The sequence below is a fragment of the Ruditapes philippinarum genome, unplaced genomic scaffold (genome assembly GCF_026571515.1).
Source record: "Ruditapes philippinarum isolate M1 unplaced genomic scaffold, ASM2657151v2 ctg3252_1_1_1_1, whole genome shotgun sequence".
NCBI classification, from domain to species: Eukaryota; Metazoa; Mollusca; class Bivalvia; order Venerida; family Veneridae; genus Ruditapes; species Ruditapes philippinarum.
In genome coordinates, this window is record NW_026851837.1 from 18,487 (window position 1) to 38,321 (window position 19,835).

Sequence of the window (19,835 nt, forward strand, 5' to 3'; positions counted from 1 at the left end):
CACAACTACACCTGCTGACAAACATTCCTGAAAAATTGCATGACTCTAGGTGTAACACTTTTTGAGCTACGCACGACACAAACTGAATATTGCCAACTTTTAATTAGTCAAGGGCAATAACTCTGACAAAAATTGAATTGATCCACAAGCGAAACCATATAGGCATTGTTGTTCAGCCTAAAAATAGTAAAACATTTTTACAAAATAAATAAATAAATAAATAAATATGCATGTTATTTTTTTAAACACAAAAACTTATAAATATAATCATTTTATCATGCGCTAATTTAGAGTTTTGCTAAAGGTTGATTGAGTTACAACACAATGTTTTGTTTTATATTTTAATGTTTTTCTAGTGGAATACCAAAAATAATAAATAACTTATACACATGTTATTCTGGTGTTAACAGATTGATATTAATTAAAAACAGTAACAATTATTTCTAGTCGAAAGCCACAATGTTATCACTTAGAAATTCAAAGTTTGTTTAAATTTTTTACATGTATTTTTACAATATTCTTAAAAATGATTTTGTTTTAAACTGACATTAATTACATTTTAACCATCAAACCTATGCTGTGTTGGTTTGACGTAAAACCAAATCAAACAAACGATGCGCGATACAAGTTGAAAATTGCAAATTTTTACTACGCAAAGGGCAAATAGTCTACAAATACAGAATAAAGCAAACCCCTAGTTGCACAACTTTTTTAAACAGAACTTATTCATTATTTTCACAAAATATTAGATCAATATTTAAGAACAGCTTTTCATTTCAGAAACTGTTGTTTTTTTAAGTTAATCTGAAAAATTAAAAAATTCAGAAATATCAATAAGAAGGATTGAGATGAATGATATTGTTGATGTTGTTGTTGGCATTAGTGGATGGAGTCATGTTTTGCATATTATTGAACTCATAAGTTCACGGATTGCATTCCAATGGTTTCACAGAGAGCTCCGTTGGTGATAATTTTAAAAAAGAATATATTTTGTTTGATATTTTGGCACATTCTGAAAAGTTGCATGATATCAGGGGCTAAGTTATCAATTAAAGATAAATGTTGCATTAAAATAAATGATAGGTTAGTGTACGCGAACATGACCTACTTTAACTTATTTTGGGTTATTATACCTCCAGAAAAACTCTACTCGTTGAAACGATAGGTCTAGCCGATTACATGTCGTTGACGAATAAGGTGCAGTAGTGCCAGTCCCGCAGTCCAGAGATCAGGCGTTTTCTACTCGGGTCACGATACACGATCATGCGTTCTCTACTTTGGTCACTTTCCTTCTTTTTCTACTTGGGTCATGATTGACACTAAGTGCTGGTTAAATCTTGGAAGAAGAGTCGAAAGGTAAAAGAATTTTAAACATCAGATGTTGTGCATTTAAATCTATATGTTTTAGACGGAAAAATGAATTTGTTATATCGTAAGTTTGTAACAGTAGGTGAGCCATATACCAGTTAACTTTAGAGCAAATTAATTGGTTACGTTCTACAATTATTTAATGAACGATTTTTATATATTTTATATACAAACTATTTTTCTTTAAGTTGTGAAGAAATAGGGCAGAGACGCAAACAATCTTATCGTCAAAACAGATCCAACTTATCAGAAAAGAAAAATTTACAAAAAACCCCCCTTTAAATTTTTCCGATTTTTAGGAAAAGGGGAAAAATTTTTATCAGACAAGAAGGGGTTTACGTATGAAAAAAACCCTTTGTTCCCAAAAATTGAAATTTGCCCCCGGGGTTTCTTTTTATAAAAAATTAAAACTGCCCTTAAAAATTTAAAGGGGCCCTGAAAAAACTATTTAAAAAAAATTTTTTTCCTTAAATGGGGTTAAATGACTTTTAATAAAAAAACCCAAAGGGGTTTCTAATTCATTCATTTTCTCCAGGAAAAAATTGAAAAGTATAGGGGGGTACCCAAAAAGGACCAAATGTAGCCCTTTTTTTTTAAAAAAGAAGGGAAGGGAAAAGGGACATTTTAAGACATCAATATGGTTTTTCTTAAAAAAGGGGGGGGATTGGTAAAAAAGGGGGGACAAAACCCAAATTTCAGAAGCCCCACGGGGGAAAACATTAAAACAAAAATATAAAAAGGGGGCCCAGATATTTTTGGAAAAATCTAATTGTTAAAGGTGTTTTTTTTTTTTTTAAACCCCAATCCCCCAGTGGGAAAGTTTTTTGGAAGGGGAAAATAAAAATTTAAAAAGGAAACCCGGAAACCTTAAGGGAATTTTCCTTTTTTTAATGTTGCAAGAAAAAAAATTTTGGATTTTTTCCACCCTTTTAAAAAAAAAAAACCCAACACAAAGGGTTTTATTTTTTTAAATCAGTTTATTAAGGGTTTAGCGAAAAAAATTTTGATAATTAAAAAAATAAGTAATATCCGATTAATTTGATGTTTTTGACAAAAAATTTTGGGTTTGTTTTTTTCGGGAAGGTTTAAAATAACAAAACTTTAAATTTTTAAAATTTTTTTAAAAAAAATTTAATTTTTGGCAGAGTTAGGCTTTTAAAAAACCCTTTAAAACCCTTATTTTTTTTTCCCCAATTTTAAAAGCTGAAAAAGATAAAAAAACTTTTTTTTTAAAATTGGGAAAAATGTTTTTTTTTAAAGTGCCCCTTTTAAAAAATAAAAGCCCCCTTTGTAGTTTTTAAGAATATTTTCATAAACTTTTTTTTCCCCCCCTCAAAAATTTATTTAAAATTTTAAGTTAATGTTGTAGGTACATGTTTTTATTTCATAAAACATCATTTACATTGTTATTTGTAGGGGAAAAACCCAAAAAGATTTTCTTTTTGTCTTTTCCGAGAGGGCACTCGGGATAATGGGGTACGGGGCATTCGGGAAAAGTTAGATTTTCAAGGAGGGAAAAAGGCCCCGCCCAAAAAAAAAGGGAATTTTTTTAAACAGATTTTTTCCCCCACTATTTTAAAAAAATAATGAAAACAATTGACTATATGAATAATATATACCGTATTTGATTTTTTCAAAAAAAAACATCTATTTTATTGTAAATTGTTTTTATCATTTTTTTCAAATTGTTTTTTTTTATTACCTGTATTTCTATGTAAAAAATACGCCAAACCATTTTAGTTCGATCTGCTCGTTATCCAAATGTATTGATCTTTTATACATGTACTCTTACCTAAAACAGTCAAAACAAAGTTTAAAACTTTATCTGGAAACAAAATTTTTTTTGAAATGTCTCTTTGTATATCGACAAAAATATTGACCGAACTGATGATTTAACATTATTACACCAAAAAAAACCTTTTCCCTTTTTTTTTGGGTTTTTTTCACAGTTTTGAATTTTTTAAAACTTTCTTTAAATTTGTTTATATTAAAAAATAAGAATAAGGAAAAAGGTTTTTTTTAAATTTTTTTAAAACTTACTTTTTTGTTTGTCAGAAGCCATTAAAAAATTAAAATTAAATAAAAAAATTTTTAAAAAAAATTTTTTCCGTTTGGGCCCCCAAAAAACAAAAAATTTCTTTTCAGTTTTCCCTTTAAACCCGTTTTAAAAAATTTTTGTTGTAAATTTTTCATCAAAAATTTTTCATTTAAATTTTGGATTTTTTAAAAAGGAAAAAACCCCCCACCCCACGGGAAAAACTTTAAAATTCGTTTTTTACGGGAAATTTTTAAATTTTCAAAAAAAGATTAAAAATTAGCCCTGATGTTTAACCCCCTTTTATTCCCAATTTTTCCGGGCTAAAAGCAAAATAAATTTTTTCAGTTTTAATATAAAAAAAGAGTTAACAAATTTTTTGGGGAAAAATTGTATTTTAAATTTTAAAAAACAACCCCAATCGTTTAAAAACTAACGGAAATTTAAAAAAACGAAAAGATTGCTTAAAATAAATCTTTCGAGATACCCCCCCGCTTAGGGCTCTCGTTAACCAAAAACCCTTCCCTCAATCGTTTAGCACGTTCGTAAACCCCAAAAAAATAAAAGATAAATTTGGGGATACTAACCCCGGCTCGTTTTATGCCCCTGCAATTTTATTTTTACTTTTTTTTTATAAAAAATTTTAAACCCAAAAAACTGGAAGAAAAGGAAAACAAATTTTGGAAGTGAAAATTTTTTAAAAAAAACATGTTTTTTTTTGGGCAATTTGGAAAATTTTAAAGTTTTTTTTTTGAAAAACCCTTTTTAAAAAATTTTGGGTTTTTAAAGTTAAATTAAAAATAAAAAAAGGGTTGTAACCAAAATTTTTTCCCCTGGATTCCTCTTTGGGTTTTCCCCATTTTAAATTCTATTCCTTTTTAATTTTAATTTCCAAAAGAGTCCCCCAATTCAAACCCACATGTCCCCCTATGTTTTGTTTTTTGTTTTTTGCCGTTTCCCCGACAAAACCAAAAATTTTAAAGGGGTTTTTTGCAGGCTGGTCTAGGTCCATGCTGTTCGCTATTTAGTTTCTCTACTTTTAAACGGGGTTTTTGTAAGCGAACATTTATGGGAAACCTTTATTTAGGGCTGGGGGGGGCCCCCGGATGGGGCAGGGTGGTCTGGATCCATGCCCGGTCCCCAAATCCATTTTTGTTGGTTTGTTTGTTTACACGGCTCGTTTAGTTTTTTTTCCATTTTTGGGTCTAAATAAAAAAGGGAGGAAAAAGTACAAGGGGCTTGCAAGGGGGGAAAAAATGTAGGGTTTTTTGTGTCCTTTTAAGTTTTCATTTTTAAAATTTTAGTAATTTCAAATTTAAAAATCGGCCCCCAAAATTTTTTTTATAAAGGGTTTTTAAAAAAAGCCCCTTTTTCCCCGGAAAAAAAGCTTAAAATTGGGGGCCCCCATTTTGTTTCGACCATGGGGTTTTTAAAGGGGACTGAAATTTTTGGGTTTTATTTGATTTTGGTTTTTTTTAACACAAAATCAAAAAAATTTAATTTTTTTAAATCATAAAGAAATTTGACCAAATTTTTTGGGGTTTATTTTAGTCACTTTTCCCCCAAAAAAACTTTGTTTTGGGGGTTTTTTTAAAAAAAATACAGGGTATTTTTCAAAAGACGGAAAAAAATACATTTTAAACCCCGGACAACAAAACCTATCATGAAAAGGGGTTTGGCCCCGGAAATTTTAATTTTAAATTATTTTAATCCCCCGTGAAAAAAAAATTTAAAATTTTATTTTTTTTGTTTAAAACCCTCTTTAAATTTTAATTTGAAAATTTAAACCCCAGGAAAGACTTACACAAACTGAAACTCAAAATTGGTTTGGGAACCCCTTTTTCGTTTCCGCCCAAACCCTTTTTGTTTTTTTTGTTAATTTGCTTTTATTTCAAATTTGCCCACAAAAAAAAAGCTTATTACTGAAAAAAGTCATTTTTATTTTTATTTTTCTTTTTTACTTCATTTTAGATAGAATTTTTTCAAAAAAATATTTGCTAATTTTATAGGGTTTCCCAGGGTTTTTTTTTACGAAAACTAAAGGGTAAAATTTAGAATATTAAAATGGGATACGGGCCCCTGAAACCCAAATATAAGAAAAACCCTTTAAATTACCTTTTTCCCCCTTTTTTTTGGGAAATTGGAAAATTTAAACCCCCAAATTAAAAAAAGGGGGAACCAAAAAAAAAAAATTTTGACCAATTTTAAAAATTTTACTTTTAAATTTTTTTTTATTATACTTTAAAAAAAAAAAATAATGTGAAATTATTTTTTTTTCCTTTTTTAAAAGACTGTTTTCCCCTTAAAAACAAATTTTTATTGAGGGTATTTTTAAAATTTCATTTCCCAAAAACTAATGAGAAATTTTAGGAAAATGTTTCTTTTAAATTTTTGAATAAAGTTATTTAAAATATTTAATTTCGGGAAAAGAAACCCTTTCTAATAAATATCCAAGATATTTAAAATTAAAAAACGTTTCTTTTGTAAATTTTTTCTAAAATTTTTTCCCTTTATTTTCAGTTATATTTCCCTTTGTATTTTAAAATTTAAAAATTTATCTTCCCCAAATTTTGGAATTTTTGGTTTCCCCAAAAGTTCCCCAAAGGGAACCCCTTTACTACAAAACTATCTACGGGGGAAAAAAATTCTTTAAATTCTTAAAAAATTTTCCTTAAAAAATAATTAACAAAAACTATTTTTCTGTACACCATACCTTAAAGGCACATTATGCCTCAGAAACAAATAAATGTTTACTTCTCATGGATTTTATAATGTTTAACTAATGTTTTAGAGAAATGCTAGATGCTTGTTGCCTGAAAAAGGTACCTAAATGTGAAATGACTGACATAAAAAGAAGCAAAACATAAACAAAGCAGTATTTTTGACTTCAGTACAAAATATAAATCATCGTAAGTAAATGTACTAATTGCAAAAAAAAAAGAGAAAAAAAAGCAAACGATGGTTCAGGTAATTGGCCATTGAGTATTTTTTTGGAAACTATAAGGACACTTTGATTAAAATACTTTTTAAGAAAGAAAAGAAGTAATTCTGGAAACATAATGGGCCTTTGATATCTCAAATGACATGTCTTTTTATTAGGGCATCTCTATTTTCCCCCCTTTTTTATAATTACAGAAAATTTAAAAATGTTTCCCTTTTTATTGACGAAAAAAATTTTAAAGTATGATAATTTTTGCTACTTATAATTATTCTGATTATTGTATAAAATAATATAGGCTGCAATTATGAAGACACTCAAAGAATTGCAAGACAGTGATGCACAGAGACAAAAAGAGCTTGTTGCTATGAAACAGGTGAGAATATCTATCTGAAAAAAAATACTGATTCATTGTTTCGGGCCCGACAAAGGGTGACCCCATTTGTCCTCCCTGATATTCAGTATAGGTGGGAAATCATCCCATACTGACCCTACAAATTCACTTTTGCATATTCGTTTTAAGAATGTGTAAATGAAAATAGATTTGCCGTTTATATACCGTTGTTTGCAATATAACCCTCGTCTAGCGGCTCGGGTTATATTTACATACAACCGTTTATATAGGGCCAAAAAAACTGTCAAAAATCTTTATAACTAATATTGTGATGTTTGACGTTATTTTTTATCAGCACCAGTAAAAGATATGACTGTACATATCGTAACCCCTAACCTTCCTTCTTGATCCGACAGTGATTAATCAAGTATAGAACCAGGCCAGTCTGCATATCCATGCAGTCGCACCAAGCTCCTTACTGCTAAATTAAAGTATTATGATATCATAATCCGTTAAATTTTGAATGGACTGCTCCAAAACTTCAAACAAGGGCAAATCCATTACACAAATTCATTTTTTTTATTTGTTTATGTCATGGCAAAAAGCTCTTATCTTTATATATAATGAGCACATACCTGGATTAATAGGTCATGCAATATTGATAGATGTTTCAATGTTATATACCTACATTTTTAGATATCGATGTTCTTCTATGAGCATTTGTATTTTTAAGACTTAACAATTGCGACATTCATTGTAAAGATGTTACTTAGCGATGCCAGTTATATTTGGCCATGACAGATTGTGTCTTAGTATAAAGTATAATACAGAATATTGAGAAAAAGTATCTTCCGTTCATGTAAGAACTCTCTTGCAGGAACAAGAAAAATCTTCTCAGAAATTAGAAAAGAAGCTAGCGTCAAACTTACAACAAACAAACGAAGAGTTAAACAAACTAAAGGAATCATTGAGGCACAAGGAAGAGGAAATAGAAAAGTTAAAGCAGATTCAACGTCAGCATGAAGAATCTAACAAAAGCCTAACAGAAGAGAATAAGAAACTAGAGGTGAGCCGTGCCATGACAAAACCAACATAATTGGTTTGCGACCAGCATGAATCCAGACCAGCCTGCGTATCCGCGCAGTCTGATCAGGATCCGTGCTGTTCGCTATCAGTTTCTCTACTTGCAATAGGGTTGGTAAGCGAACAGCATGGATCCTCATCAGACTGCGCGGATGCGCAGGCTGGTCTGGATCCATGCTGGTCGCAAACGCACTATGTTGATTTTGTCATGACGCGACTCAGGTACTCATGAACCAGGAATCAAAGAAGTTCAGTTGATGAAATTTTATTAAAGCAAAAGCTTAATTATACATTAGATAAAATTTAATCATTGATGCAAAGTTTCGGATCTCTAGACACACTTTTATTGAAAAATTAAATGAAAAATACTTATATACCAGTTATTTCCAATAGATTAATTCCATTAACCTTATCAGAAAGCAGAATGATTTCTTTTTGATTAGATGGATCCGACATTTTTAATGAAAAATATAAATTTTTCTTTTTTAATTTTTCTAATTAATATGTTTGTTACGTCTGAAGAAATGGGTGTTTTACTTAGAGAGGGGGTAAGTCGGTGACATTTCAACATCATGAATATCCGATTTTATCTTCGTGTATTCATAATTTCAACTTCGTGAACATACGGAATTCAGACTTCACGATTTCAACTTCATGAATTCACGATTTTAACTCCACCAGTCTTTCGTATAAGCCTGTCAATGCAACATTATACTTAGAATTCGTTCAACTACTTTGTCTGATGTTTAGTCTGACAGTTCTTTATTTCAATTGAACCATTTATTTTTATTAATTCAAGATTGAGAAAGAGCAAATGCTCGGGAAACTAAAGCTGAAAACCTCAGAGAGAGAAGAAATGGAATTGAGAATGCAGAAACATAAACTGAACGAAGAAAGGATAGCGAGAGAGAAAGAAAAGTTAAAGAAGGCGGTAGAGAGACAAAGCGTTCAACTTGAGAAAGAAGTCCTCGAAAAAAATAAAGCAATGGTATGTAAATTGGTTTATTGTATATGTGGTCGCTTTATGCTTTATGGACTATTAACATTTTTCGTTACGATGTAGACATGTTTGTTATTCTTTTCTGAAAGATATTACGTGTGTGTGTGTGTGTGTGGGGGGGGTCTCCACTAAAAATAGAATTATGAAATAAATTGCACATGGCTTTCATTATACTTATATATATTGTATTTGGCTCAAGAAATGTTTGCAAATGACCGGATGGCAAGAAATGTGTCCTTATCTATATTTCAAACAATGAGTTCCATTGCGTTTGAGTATCAACAAAAATGCAGTTCCGAAAATTTTAATAGATTTTCCAATGAAATACTCGGTATATGAAAATAAATAATTAAATAAATGGTCACTGAGACCTGAAACAACAAAACTCTTTTCTGACCTGTAAATCAATTTGACCGAGAAACTTTGAACTTTGTATGTAGATGGAAATTGTCGAATTCTGCATGTCATATTTATTTTCGGCCAAAATATCAATATCATAAAGACTATTGTTAACATTTCTGCCTGCCACACCCATTTTCGAATCAAAAGATCTAAGATATCAAGGTCTACTCGACCTATAATTCAAAGTATCTCTTCATTCAAAATAAAAGTGCTATCCAGCACTCAGGAATGACCAGCTCACTGCTCCTTTGATAGTGATTTTTAAATTTTTTTAATGGAAAAGGGGCACGGAAAATGATGGTTTTATATGTTTTTTTTCTTTAAAAGGGGAAAGGGCTCCGCGAAAAAAAGGAAAACCCCGGTTTTGAACCCTTTTTTGGAAAAAAAGAAGGAAAACAGAGTTTAAAAAAAAAAGGATTTGGAAAAAACTAGGAAAGGGCGGAAAAAAGAAAAAATTTTTTCAAACTTTGAAACCTTTTAAAATTTTAAAAGGGCTTGTTTAAAATATAGATTTTATGGACCGTTCACAGTCTTATGGGCATACCGACGGGGAGCCGACGGGGGGGTTTCTGGGGAAAAGGTGAAAAAGCTCTAGATTGGGTTTAAACCCTTTTTTATCTCAAAGAAGGGGGAAATCGAAGGGGGGGAAATAAAGGGGGAAACAAAATTGGGGCCCGAAATATCTTAAAAGAAGGCTACTAGAATTGAAATCCCTCGAACCAAGAACTGTTGATAGCCAGGTTTGTGCTATCCAATAGTGATAGACGCTGGTATATATCTATAACTTTTATGCTTTTAAATTTGTTTAAGTTAAGAATCTCCACAATTCAGTCATATTGCTTTCAAGAATGTCTTTCGATTCTAACTATTGCTATCCGGAACAAAAATTGAAGTCTGTTTCTAACTATTGCTATCAGGAACAAAATGGAGTCCGTGCATGGTCAGCTCCGAGGCATGAAATCAAGGGTGTGAAATCACTCCTACAACTAAAATAAATTTCTTGAAATGGAAAAATCACAGTAAAAACTGTATTGAAGAGTTTGACATAAATTCAAATAATTGCATTGCAATTAAGATACAATACGTTTAATTCAATGGTTTTTATCTTCAGCTGTTTCGGATAAAGGGGAGTAACTTCTTCAGAATCTTATTTGCGTGCATGTAGATTCAACATTGGTTAAGTTTCTTCGTTTCTGAATCTGTTGTCAAACAGCTAGTGTTATTTATATATTTTCAGTAAATATCGGCATTAGATGCATTTGTTTACACTTTTCTGAAAAGTTAATTCACGAATGTGTAACTGTTGATATTATAGAAATATGCATGATTACTATGATATTGTGTGTTATATACATGTATATTTTAATCATATAGGTATATTTTTGAATAGTTAATTTGAAAGCTTTTGGCATAAATGGGTATATTTGTCTTTGTTTTCTTTTAAGATATACATTATAGTTACCAGGTACATGTGTTTTTATGCTTTAACGGTGTTTATTTTCAACTAAATAGAAAACCTATAGTGTGTTGAATTAGATTAACAAATCAAGGATATGACAGGTGACAGTGTCAAATTACGAAAAAATGAAATAAAAATAATATTGCCTTCGTAAGGTCGACAATATGAAATGAATATACATGTATTTTACTTTATTTCAAGACTTTAAGTGGATAACTGATTTAGAAAATAAAAATGATATTTGTTTTTGTACAGTAAACATGATCAAAATACATACTTAAGGACGCCTGTTTTATATGGTTTTTTTACATAGATATTAATTAAAACAGATTCCTCCGAATGTAGATCAGATCTACTTTACAAAACATTAAAATGATCCTGTAAATTCCCGCTTTGCGACCACTCCCAATTTGGAAACCAAAACATTAACATAAGTAAAACCGCGCTTTGCGACCACACTGATTTCGATACCAATCAGTAAACCCACGCTTTGCGACCACTCCGATTTCGAGACCAAACATTAATGTGATACAATAAAACCCAGCTTTGCGACCACCCCGATTTCGAGACCAAAACATAAATGTGATACAATTAAAACCCCGCTTCGCGACCACTCCCGATTTCGATACAAAAACATTAACGTTTATACAGTAAAACCTACTTTGCGACAACCCTGATTTCGAGACCAAAACATTAACGTTATACAGTACAACCCGCTTTGCGACCACCCCGATTTCGATACCAAAATAGTAATGTGGTACAATAAAAAACCCGCCTTTGCGACCACTCCGATTTCGATACCGAAACATTAACGTTATACAGTAAAACCCGCTTTGCGACCAACCAGATTTCGATACTAAAACATTAATGTTATAAAGTAAAACCCGCTTTGCGACCAGCCAGATTTCGAGACCAAAACATTAACGTTATACAGTAAAACCTGCTTTGCGACCACCCCGATTTCGAGACCACAACATTAACGTTATACAGTAAAACCCGCTTTGCGAACCACTCCGATTTCGAGACCGAAATATTAGCGCGATACATGTACATGTAATTGGAAATATTGAAATAATTTAAATAGTGTATTTACACTATTCTGTTTAAGGAAATGAGTTGTAAATCCATTGATTACAGTATAATGAGAACTTTATTAATGGCGAAAGGCAAAAAAATCAGAATCATTTTTGATGATTTGATTTTGGCGTCCTGAAACAATGCTTGCCGTTTCCTGCGGGTACCCCAAAACAGGCTGGCAATGTGTTGTAGTCATTTATGAGATCTTGGCACAATGGCAACACTCAATGCTGGCTAGTTTTTTTTTGTAGGTCGTTGACGGTGCCTGTAGTATAAGATAGCGTTGAGGAGGCCTACAACGCCTGTCTGTATTATAATATCAGCTATCTAGCTTCGATATCTTTTAGTTTTTGTTATCTTGAATACATGTAATGTGACAAGATTGGGAAATTCATCAAATTAAGTTCTTATTTTATGGAAGATAATTGGTTTGCATAGAATCTTGCTGACCAGTGAGCAATATGTTCCATAATTACATTATATTCCATTTCATAAAACACATAAATTACTCAATTCTTGAAACTCGATTATTGAAAAGAATGAAATTGAGCAAAAAGTACCGTTACGAATGTGTTATGTGGTAGTTTACAAAGATAGAAATAAAAGCACATCTTTTTGGGAACCATGAAGTTTCGTTATGTTTACTGTAGCAATCAATTCACATATAGTCAAAACTGTTACTTTTGATTTTGGGAGCACTGTTTTTATTATGCTATTATTAAATTATTCAATTCAATTTTTCTATGAAAACACTCTTCTACAAAGCATAATTTTACAAGTTCCTATGAAAACTACCTTTTAAATATATGATTGCAGATATTATTAGGCCTGTTCATAACAAAACAAAGCTGTAACTGATTTTTATAATCGGCAAATAAGTTCCCGTTCTTTTGAATAGGTATAACATTGTGATATTATGAAAATATATACAGTAGAATCCCTACTTAAGACCACCCCGGAATTAAGACCACCCCACTACTGAGACCATTTTTTAAAAGTACGGAATTTTCTGTTCTTTTTGTCAATGTTTACATGATCCAGAATTAAGACCACCTCGCTTATCCACTTTTAAGACCACCAGATTCAGTCCCAATTCTTTGTTTTGTTCTTAATTTGACCCCACTATTGAGACCACTGATTTAAAGTCAACACCTACCTAGATCTTAAATTTGCTGTAATTAACAGCTTGAATGCTCTAAGGCATGACACCTTATTTCACAAGGTGTCAAAACACCTTATATCATTGGGATATTGAATGAAATAAGGTGAGAAAGTAAATTTTACAGTTGTTTAATCTTGCTTTAAGCACATTGATTATGTGAAGATATGATTTTTTTATTTGATGGGTGAATTATGTACATCATATAATAATTAATATTGAAATTGATATTGAAATCAGACAAACAGAATTTGATATAAAATTTCTTTCACCCCATCAGATGTTAATTTATAACATACATTTAAGTTGTATTTGCAGGTATATATATTGATTGTTCATACAAAATGACTAAAATAGACCATGGTCAAAAAGGAAGTAAGCATTTGATAAGAATATTCACAATTAAGACCACCCCGCAATTAAGACCACTTTGGTCCAGTCCCGAAGGTGGTCTTAATTGAGGGTTTTTACTGTATGTCATAAATCAAACACATAAAAGAACATCCATAACATTATGAAATCCAAAGTAAATCCGATAAATCATAATCGATAAACACATAAAAGAACATGTAAATTGGTTTATCAGCACAACAGGTTGGGGCAAAATAAATTCTTGATAAAAACAAAAAGGTGTTATCATTTCTATAAATTTATTTTGTTTGTATTGGCAATTTATGTCCATGGCTGCTTGAAATATATGTTTTATATGAAATCAAAATACAATAAGGCACAACTGGTAGCCTACAAAAAACAATAAAAACAAAGTATATCAACTGAAAAAACATGAAAAACAGCCTGGTGATCAGATACTGCATCATGAAATATCTAAAAAGTTCCTTGCCCAAATATGCAGGACAGTCTGGTGATAGCAAAACATTTTGCTAAACAAAAACAAACAGTGAGGCGCCAAATTTCACTATCACGGGCAGCCTCCAAAACACAACATATCAAGTTTATCCCCCTCAAATCTAAAATTTGACAATTAGAAAAACACATCACCATGTGTTACTGACAGCCTGGTGTACAGATACTGCCTACTTAATAAAATATCTGTCTCTAAATAAACATGCCCGTATTCTGCCAAATGGACTTCGGCAGTAGTCCACCGCCACAAGCGTACGGGCAAAGGGGAATTAATAGCAAGCCATGGACCAACCTCAGAGACATCAGGAAAGGAAACAACAATCATTATTATGACAAAATTTATATAGTGCCCTTGCAAAGTGTGCAGAAAGATGTCATTGCCCAAACTTCGACAAATGGACTTGGTCACGGGCGAAACAATGCCTGTGATTCTTCAACTATTTCTGGATACTTAATCAAGCTCCGCCTTTTTTAACTATTTTGTCGAAATGGAATTGTTAATGCGTTTACGTGGAGCTGAGTTCCAAAGAGTTGTGATTGCGTTCATAACGCCATTTTAATCTTGGTAAAATTTGTGAAAACACTATAAGAGCAAATGAATATTTTTGAAAAAGCTCATTCAGTAGTGATCTTAGTGAAAACATTAGTTGACCTAATGGAGTTGAACCGACATTGTTACCTCCACAATGAATAACAATTATATCTGGGCTATTATGTTGAACAAGTTCTTCAATGGCTGATCCCAGCAAACACATGACGTTAAAATAACGTCGGATTAATGTTAGATTTTGGTCACGACGTCGGCGACCAAAATACGACGTAAATCTGACGTTAAAATACCGATGTCAAATAGACGTTTCTTTTTGACGTCGAACTAACATCAGGTTCTGGTCGGTGTCCTGACGGTAGGTAAAAAAATAACAGAAAATAATCCTTATTCGCTGTTGTAATCATTTAAACTTTTTTTCAAATGTTATTTGGATTACAAATGAAATGTTCTTATATAAATACAGACCAAGATCCCGGCGCTGCAACCTAATAAAACATATAGAGTGGCGCTGTATATAGGCAAGTTACATGTGTTTTGTTATGAAATTCTATTTATAAAGCCACAGATCTGTTTACAGGTTCCCAATCATTTAACGTTAAATATTATCATTTGTGGTACATTATATGTATCAAAATTCATGAGTTTTTTAATAGTGCTTAAAAACATTTAATCATAGTGACAGAAAAGGGAAAGAAAAACGTAATTAACCTATAATTCGAAATCTAAAGTCACGTGGATGGGAAATTCAAATTCGTAGGCGTTACGTTTTTGGCTGTCAGGCAGGAATCGGATGCACTGATAAAGTGAATATTATAGATTTTCTTGAACAAAAAGGTCAGTTCATATTTATTTAGATTTAATTTCTACTTTGTATTAGATAAATAATTGCATGATTGCAAGCACTCTTAAATTTAATTATCATTATTTGAACAGCTGAAGTAAAATGTCACACAAAATCGCGATAATAATGTCTAATAATAAATCCTTTTTAAAATTGACATGTTTTAACTCTGCTTGTAAAGAGCTTATAATATGCCTTTTCAGTACTACGCAAAGAGGAATGCTTAGTTTTCATTTTTTTCTTAAACTGTGAGTTTTTGTCAGTTAAAATCTGAGAATTGAGAAATGAATTTGTACGATTTCGAGCATTTCGGACCAACACGTTTCGGTCCCAAATAACCCAAAACGTTCCGGTCCCAAATAACCCAAGACGTTTTGGTTCCAGACATTTCGGCATTTAATCTTTAAATTTAAAACTATGAAATATTTAAGACTTGCGTAACTGTTTCTATTTCAAACGTAGAATATACTGTATACATAAGTTAGAATATAATTTTCTTTTCAGGTAGTTTAAGTGTTGGACATGCTCTCAAAGGTCGGAGGACGGAAACACGTGAATATGTAGAAAGAAACATATGACAGTAAAGATTTTTGTAAATTCTATACATACTTTAATCCATACTAAACTGGAGTTTTTAAAAAGCGGCTTTTTTTAAATGTTCAGTATTTATGTTTACTTTTAATTTTTGTTAAAGCTCTCATAAAAAGTTGGCAAAATTGTTCATTAAGTTAAGATAACCATGAAAACATTTTTGCTTGTTATTTTTACATGTTTCATAAAATTTTTTTTTTTTTCAGTGAAAATGATGTCACACACGCTATTGGACGCTACAAACGCTACATACCCTCCGGACAGACGAGGGGTGCTGAAAGAAGGTCATATCTTAAAGCATCACACCTCAAAATTCGTGCTAATTCTCATGGATATCTAAAAGTATAACTTTGTGAAGTAAACTAAAAGGCAGCAATTTATACATTACTGACAATTATCAAAGGAGGTCAAAATATGCAAAATGGCACTAAATGTTTTAGAAATGCTGTAGAAATATAGTTAAAATACTGAAAATCTGTCATTAATTGCTTGAAACATTATTATCAGAATCTTTTTCACTTTTCTTAAAATTATAATATTTTCATTATTTTATTTGATAAGGCAAACTTTGATAGAAATGTGCATACATTGTTTTGTTCTTTAATATTTGTACATATTTTTCTTAGTTTTCATTTATGTCATTGTTTTTTGTAATCCCTTTTTCTTTTGTAATTAACTTATTTTATGTTTTATTTTGTTTAATTTATGAAAATTATTTAACCTTGCAGAATTTACTAAAATTGTATGTATCAAGCTTAAAATTGCAACTTTCATTTTAAATTAAAAAAAGCATAAAACATATTTTTGCTTTTAGTTTTCTGTTATACATTTCATTGGAGGGAAAGTTACTTAATATAATGAGTTACATTAAATTCGATCAAATCAGGATTAGCCAGAAAATATTTATGACGTGGTGAAACAAAAAAGATTAGGGGAATGATCAGATGAAGGTCAGAAAATGACCAGATTTAGGGCAGAAAAGGGTTAATATTTAGGTTGGAAAATGGTCAGATTGAGGTCGGAAAATGGTTAGTAACTGGTTAGATTTAGGTCGGAAAATGGTCAGATTGAGGTCTGAAAATGGTTAGATAATGGTCAGATTTTGGTCAGAAGAAGGTTAAATAATGGTTAGATTCTGACGTCTACCTGACGTCAGATTATTACGTCAAAAAAACTTTCAAATCCAACCGTTTTTCCGACCGTCATCCGACGTCAGAACCTGACTTAAATCTGACGTCAGTATGACGTCTTGTGTTTGCTGGGATAGTGCATTTTCAACCTTCAAAGAAGAAACGCCTTTCCAATTTAGAAAATTTTTATACCTGTTTAAGCCCAGGTGTTGACCAACAGTATTCTTAGCATGTTGCTCAGCATATTTTATTATTTACGAGCCAACTATATACACTTGTAATGGACCTGGAAATTGAAAAAAGATCCCAGCATCGTGTAAAACTAAATACATGTAACTAAATGCGAATATAATTCTGATATGCGGAACTTTTCCACCTTCCAAGATTTTTTATTTGCTCATCTGAAAAACCTTGTAAGTATAAATCAGTTGCAGAACCTATACGAAAAGAGTGTGATTTATAATATTTGATGTTGTAGTTACTGAATTCAAGAACTTTCCTCAAAACAAAGTTAAATTGGTATGAAGTAAGGTTTGTTCCATCAAAATGACAGAGAAATTGAGAAGAAATATTAGGTCTAACTGCAAGATACTGCAAAAGAGTAGAGTTAACTGTTGTTCCCTGTCCAGAATGTGGGATGATTAATCTAGTACCTTGACTTAACTGATCAGTTTTGGAGTGCCTAACTTTTATTGAAACTTGCATTTGATTTACCTCAACATCTGACAGTTGGATGACCTTATTTGACTCTCTTGGATTTGACGGAACAAACTCACTGATTCGTAACAATGCAAAATATGCCAAACAAAATGCGGCTTGAAAAAGGTTAGCCTCGTAACTTGAAGTACACACAAAATGAAGATTTTTTAACAAAGTAATCACGGTGTTTTCCAGAAAGGAAGATAACTAAATTCCGTACTTCACGTACGGTTCTGTATTAATATACTAAAAACAACATACCGTTATCCTGAGTGCATGATAAACTGCTTTGTCCAAATAATGTGTACAAACCTTATTATTGTATATGTGGTCGCTTTATGAACTATTAACATTTGTCGTTACGATGTAGACATGTTTGTTATTCTTTTCTGAAAGATAGTACGTGTGTGTGTGTGGGGGGAGGGGGTCTCCACTAAAATAGAATTATGAAATGATTGCACATGGCTTTCATTATACTTATATATATTGTTTTTGGCTCAAGAAATGTTGCAAATGACCGGATGGCAAGAAATGTGTCCTTATCTATATTTCAAACAATGAGTTCCATTGCGTTTGAGTATCAACAAAAATGCAGTTCCGAAAATTTTAATAGATTTTCCAATGAAATACTCGGTATATGAAAATAAATAATTAAATAAATGGTCACTGGGACCTGAAACAACAAAACTCTTTTCTGACCTGTTAATCAATTTGACCGAGAAACTTTGAACTTTGTATGTAGATGGAAATTGTCGAATTCTGTATGTCTTATTTATTTTCGGCCAAAATATCAATATCATAAAGACTATTGTTAACATTTCTGCCTGCCACACCCATTTTCGAATCAAAAGATCTAAGATCAAGGAGTACTCGACCTATAATTCAAAGTATCTCTTCATTCAAAATAAAAGTGCTATCCAGCACTCAGGAATGACCAGCTCACTGCTCCTTTGATAGTGATTTTATTTTAGAATGGAGGACACGGAAATGAGTGGTATGATATGTTTTCTTCTTTCACAGGATAGTCTCCAGCGAGAAAGGACCTCGGTAGAACTCGTGACAAGAGAGAATACAGAGTTAAAAGAAAGGATAGAAAGACTAGAAGACGAAAACGAAACATTATCAGCTAGACCTTATACTTCAATGACTTGTAGAGATATAGATGATATGGACAGTCACAGTCTTATGTCATACCGACGGCAGCCGACGGGACTCTCTGTAAACGGTGATAGCACTAGTATGGGTCACCTTCTATTTCAAAGAAGAGAAATCGAAGAGGAAATAAAGAGGAAGCAAATTGAGCAGAAATATCTTAAAAGAAGGCTACTAGAATTGAAATCCCTCGAGCCAGGAACTGTTGATAGTAAGATTTGTGCTATCCAATAGTGATAGACGCTGGTACATATCTTTAACTTTATGCTTTAAATTTGTTTAAGTTTAGAATCTCCACAATTCAGTCATATTGCTTTCAAGAATGTCTTTCGATTCTAACTATTGCTATCCGGAACAAAATGGAGTCTGTTTCTAACTATTGCTATCCGGAACAAAATGAAGTCCGTGCATGGTCAGCTCCGAGGCATGAAATCAAGGGTGTGAAATCACTCCTACAGAACTAAAATAAAATTTCTTGAAATGGAAAAATCACAGTAAAACTGTATTGAAGGGTATTGACATAAATTCAAATAATTTCATTGCAATTAAGATACAATACGTTTAATTCAAATGTTCTTATCTTCAGCTGTTTCAGATAAGTGGGAGTAACTTCTTCAGAACCTTATTTGCGTGCATGTAGATTAAACACTGGTTAAGTTTCTTCGTTGTCAAACAGCTAGTGTTATTTATATATTTTCAGTAAATATCGGCATTAGATGCATTTGCTTACACTTTTCTGAAAAGTTAATTCATGAATGTGTAACTGTTGATATTATAGAAATATGCATGATTACTATGATATTGTGTGTTATATACATGTATATTTTAATCATATAGGTATATTTTTGAATAGTTAATTTGAAAGCTTTTGGCATAAATGGATATATTTGTCTTTTGTTTTCTATTAAAATATACATTATTGTTACCAGGTACATGTGTTTTTATGCTTTAACGGTGTTTATTTTCAACTAAATAGAAAACCTATAGTGTGTTGAATTAGATTAACAAATCAAGGATATGACAGGTGACAGTGTCAAATTACGAAAAAATGAAATAAAAATAATATTGCCTTCGTAAGGTCGACAATATGAAATGAATATACATGTATTTTACTTTATTTCAAGACTTTAAGTGGATATTTGATTTAGAAAAT

The 19,835-nt window shown here is 31.5% G+C and overlaps 1 protein-coding gene across 2 annotated transcripts in view; it reads left to right on the top strand.

Annotated features, from left to right (window-relative positions):
* LOC132741000 (kinesin heavy chain-like) overlaps window positions 1–19,555 on the top strand; it is a 33,496-nt gene extending 13,941 nt beyond the window's left edge. For both annotated transcript variants that reach the window (XM_060729081.1, XM_060729074.1), the window contains 4 exons: window positions 6,640–6,717; window positions 7,553–7,741; window positions 8,558–8,746; window positions 18,551–19,555. In XM_060729081.1, the coding sequence (XP_060585064.1) occupies window positions 6,640–6,717; window positions 7,553–7,741; window positions 8,558–8,746; window positions 18,551–18,916 (822 nt within the window). In that variant the 3' untranslated portion in view covers window positions 18,917–19,555. The remainder of the gene's footprint in view (window positions 1–6,639; window positions 6,718–7,552; window positions 7,742–8,557; window positions 8,747–18,550) is intronic.
* The last annotated feature ends 280 nt before the right edge of the window (window positions 19,556–19,835 follow it).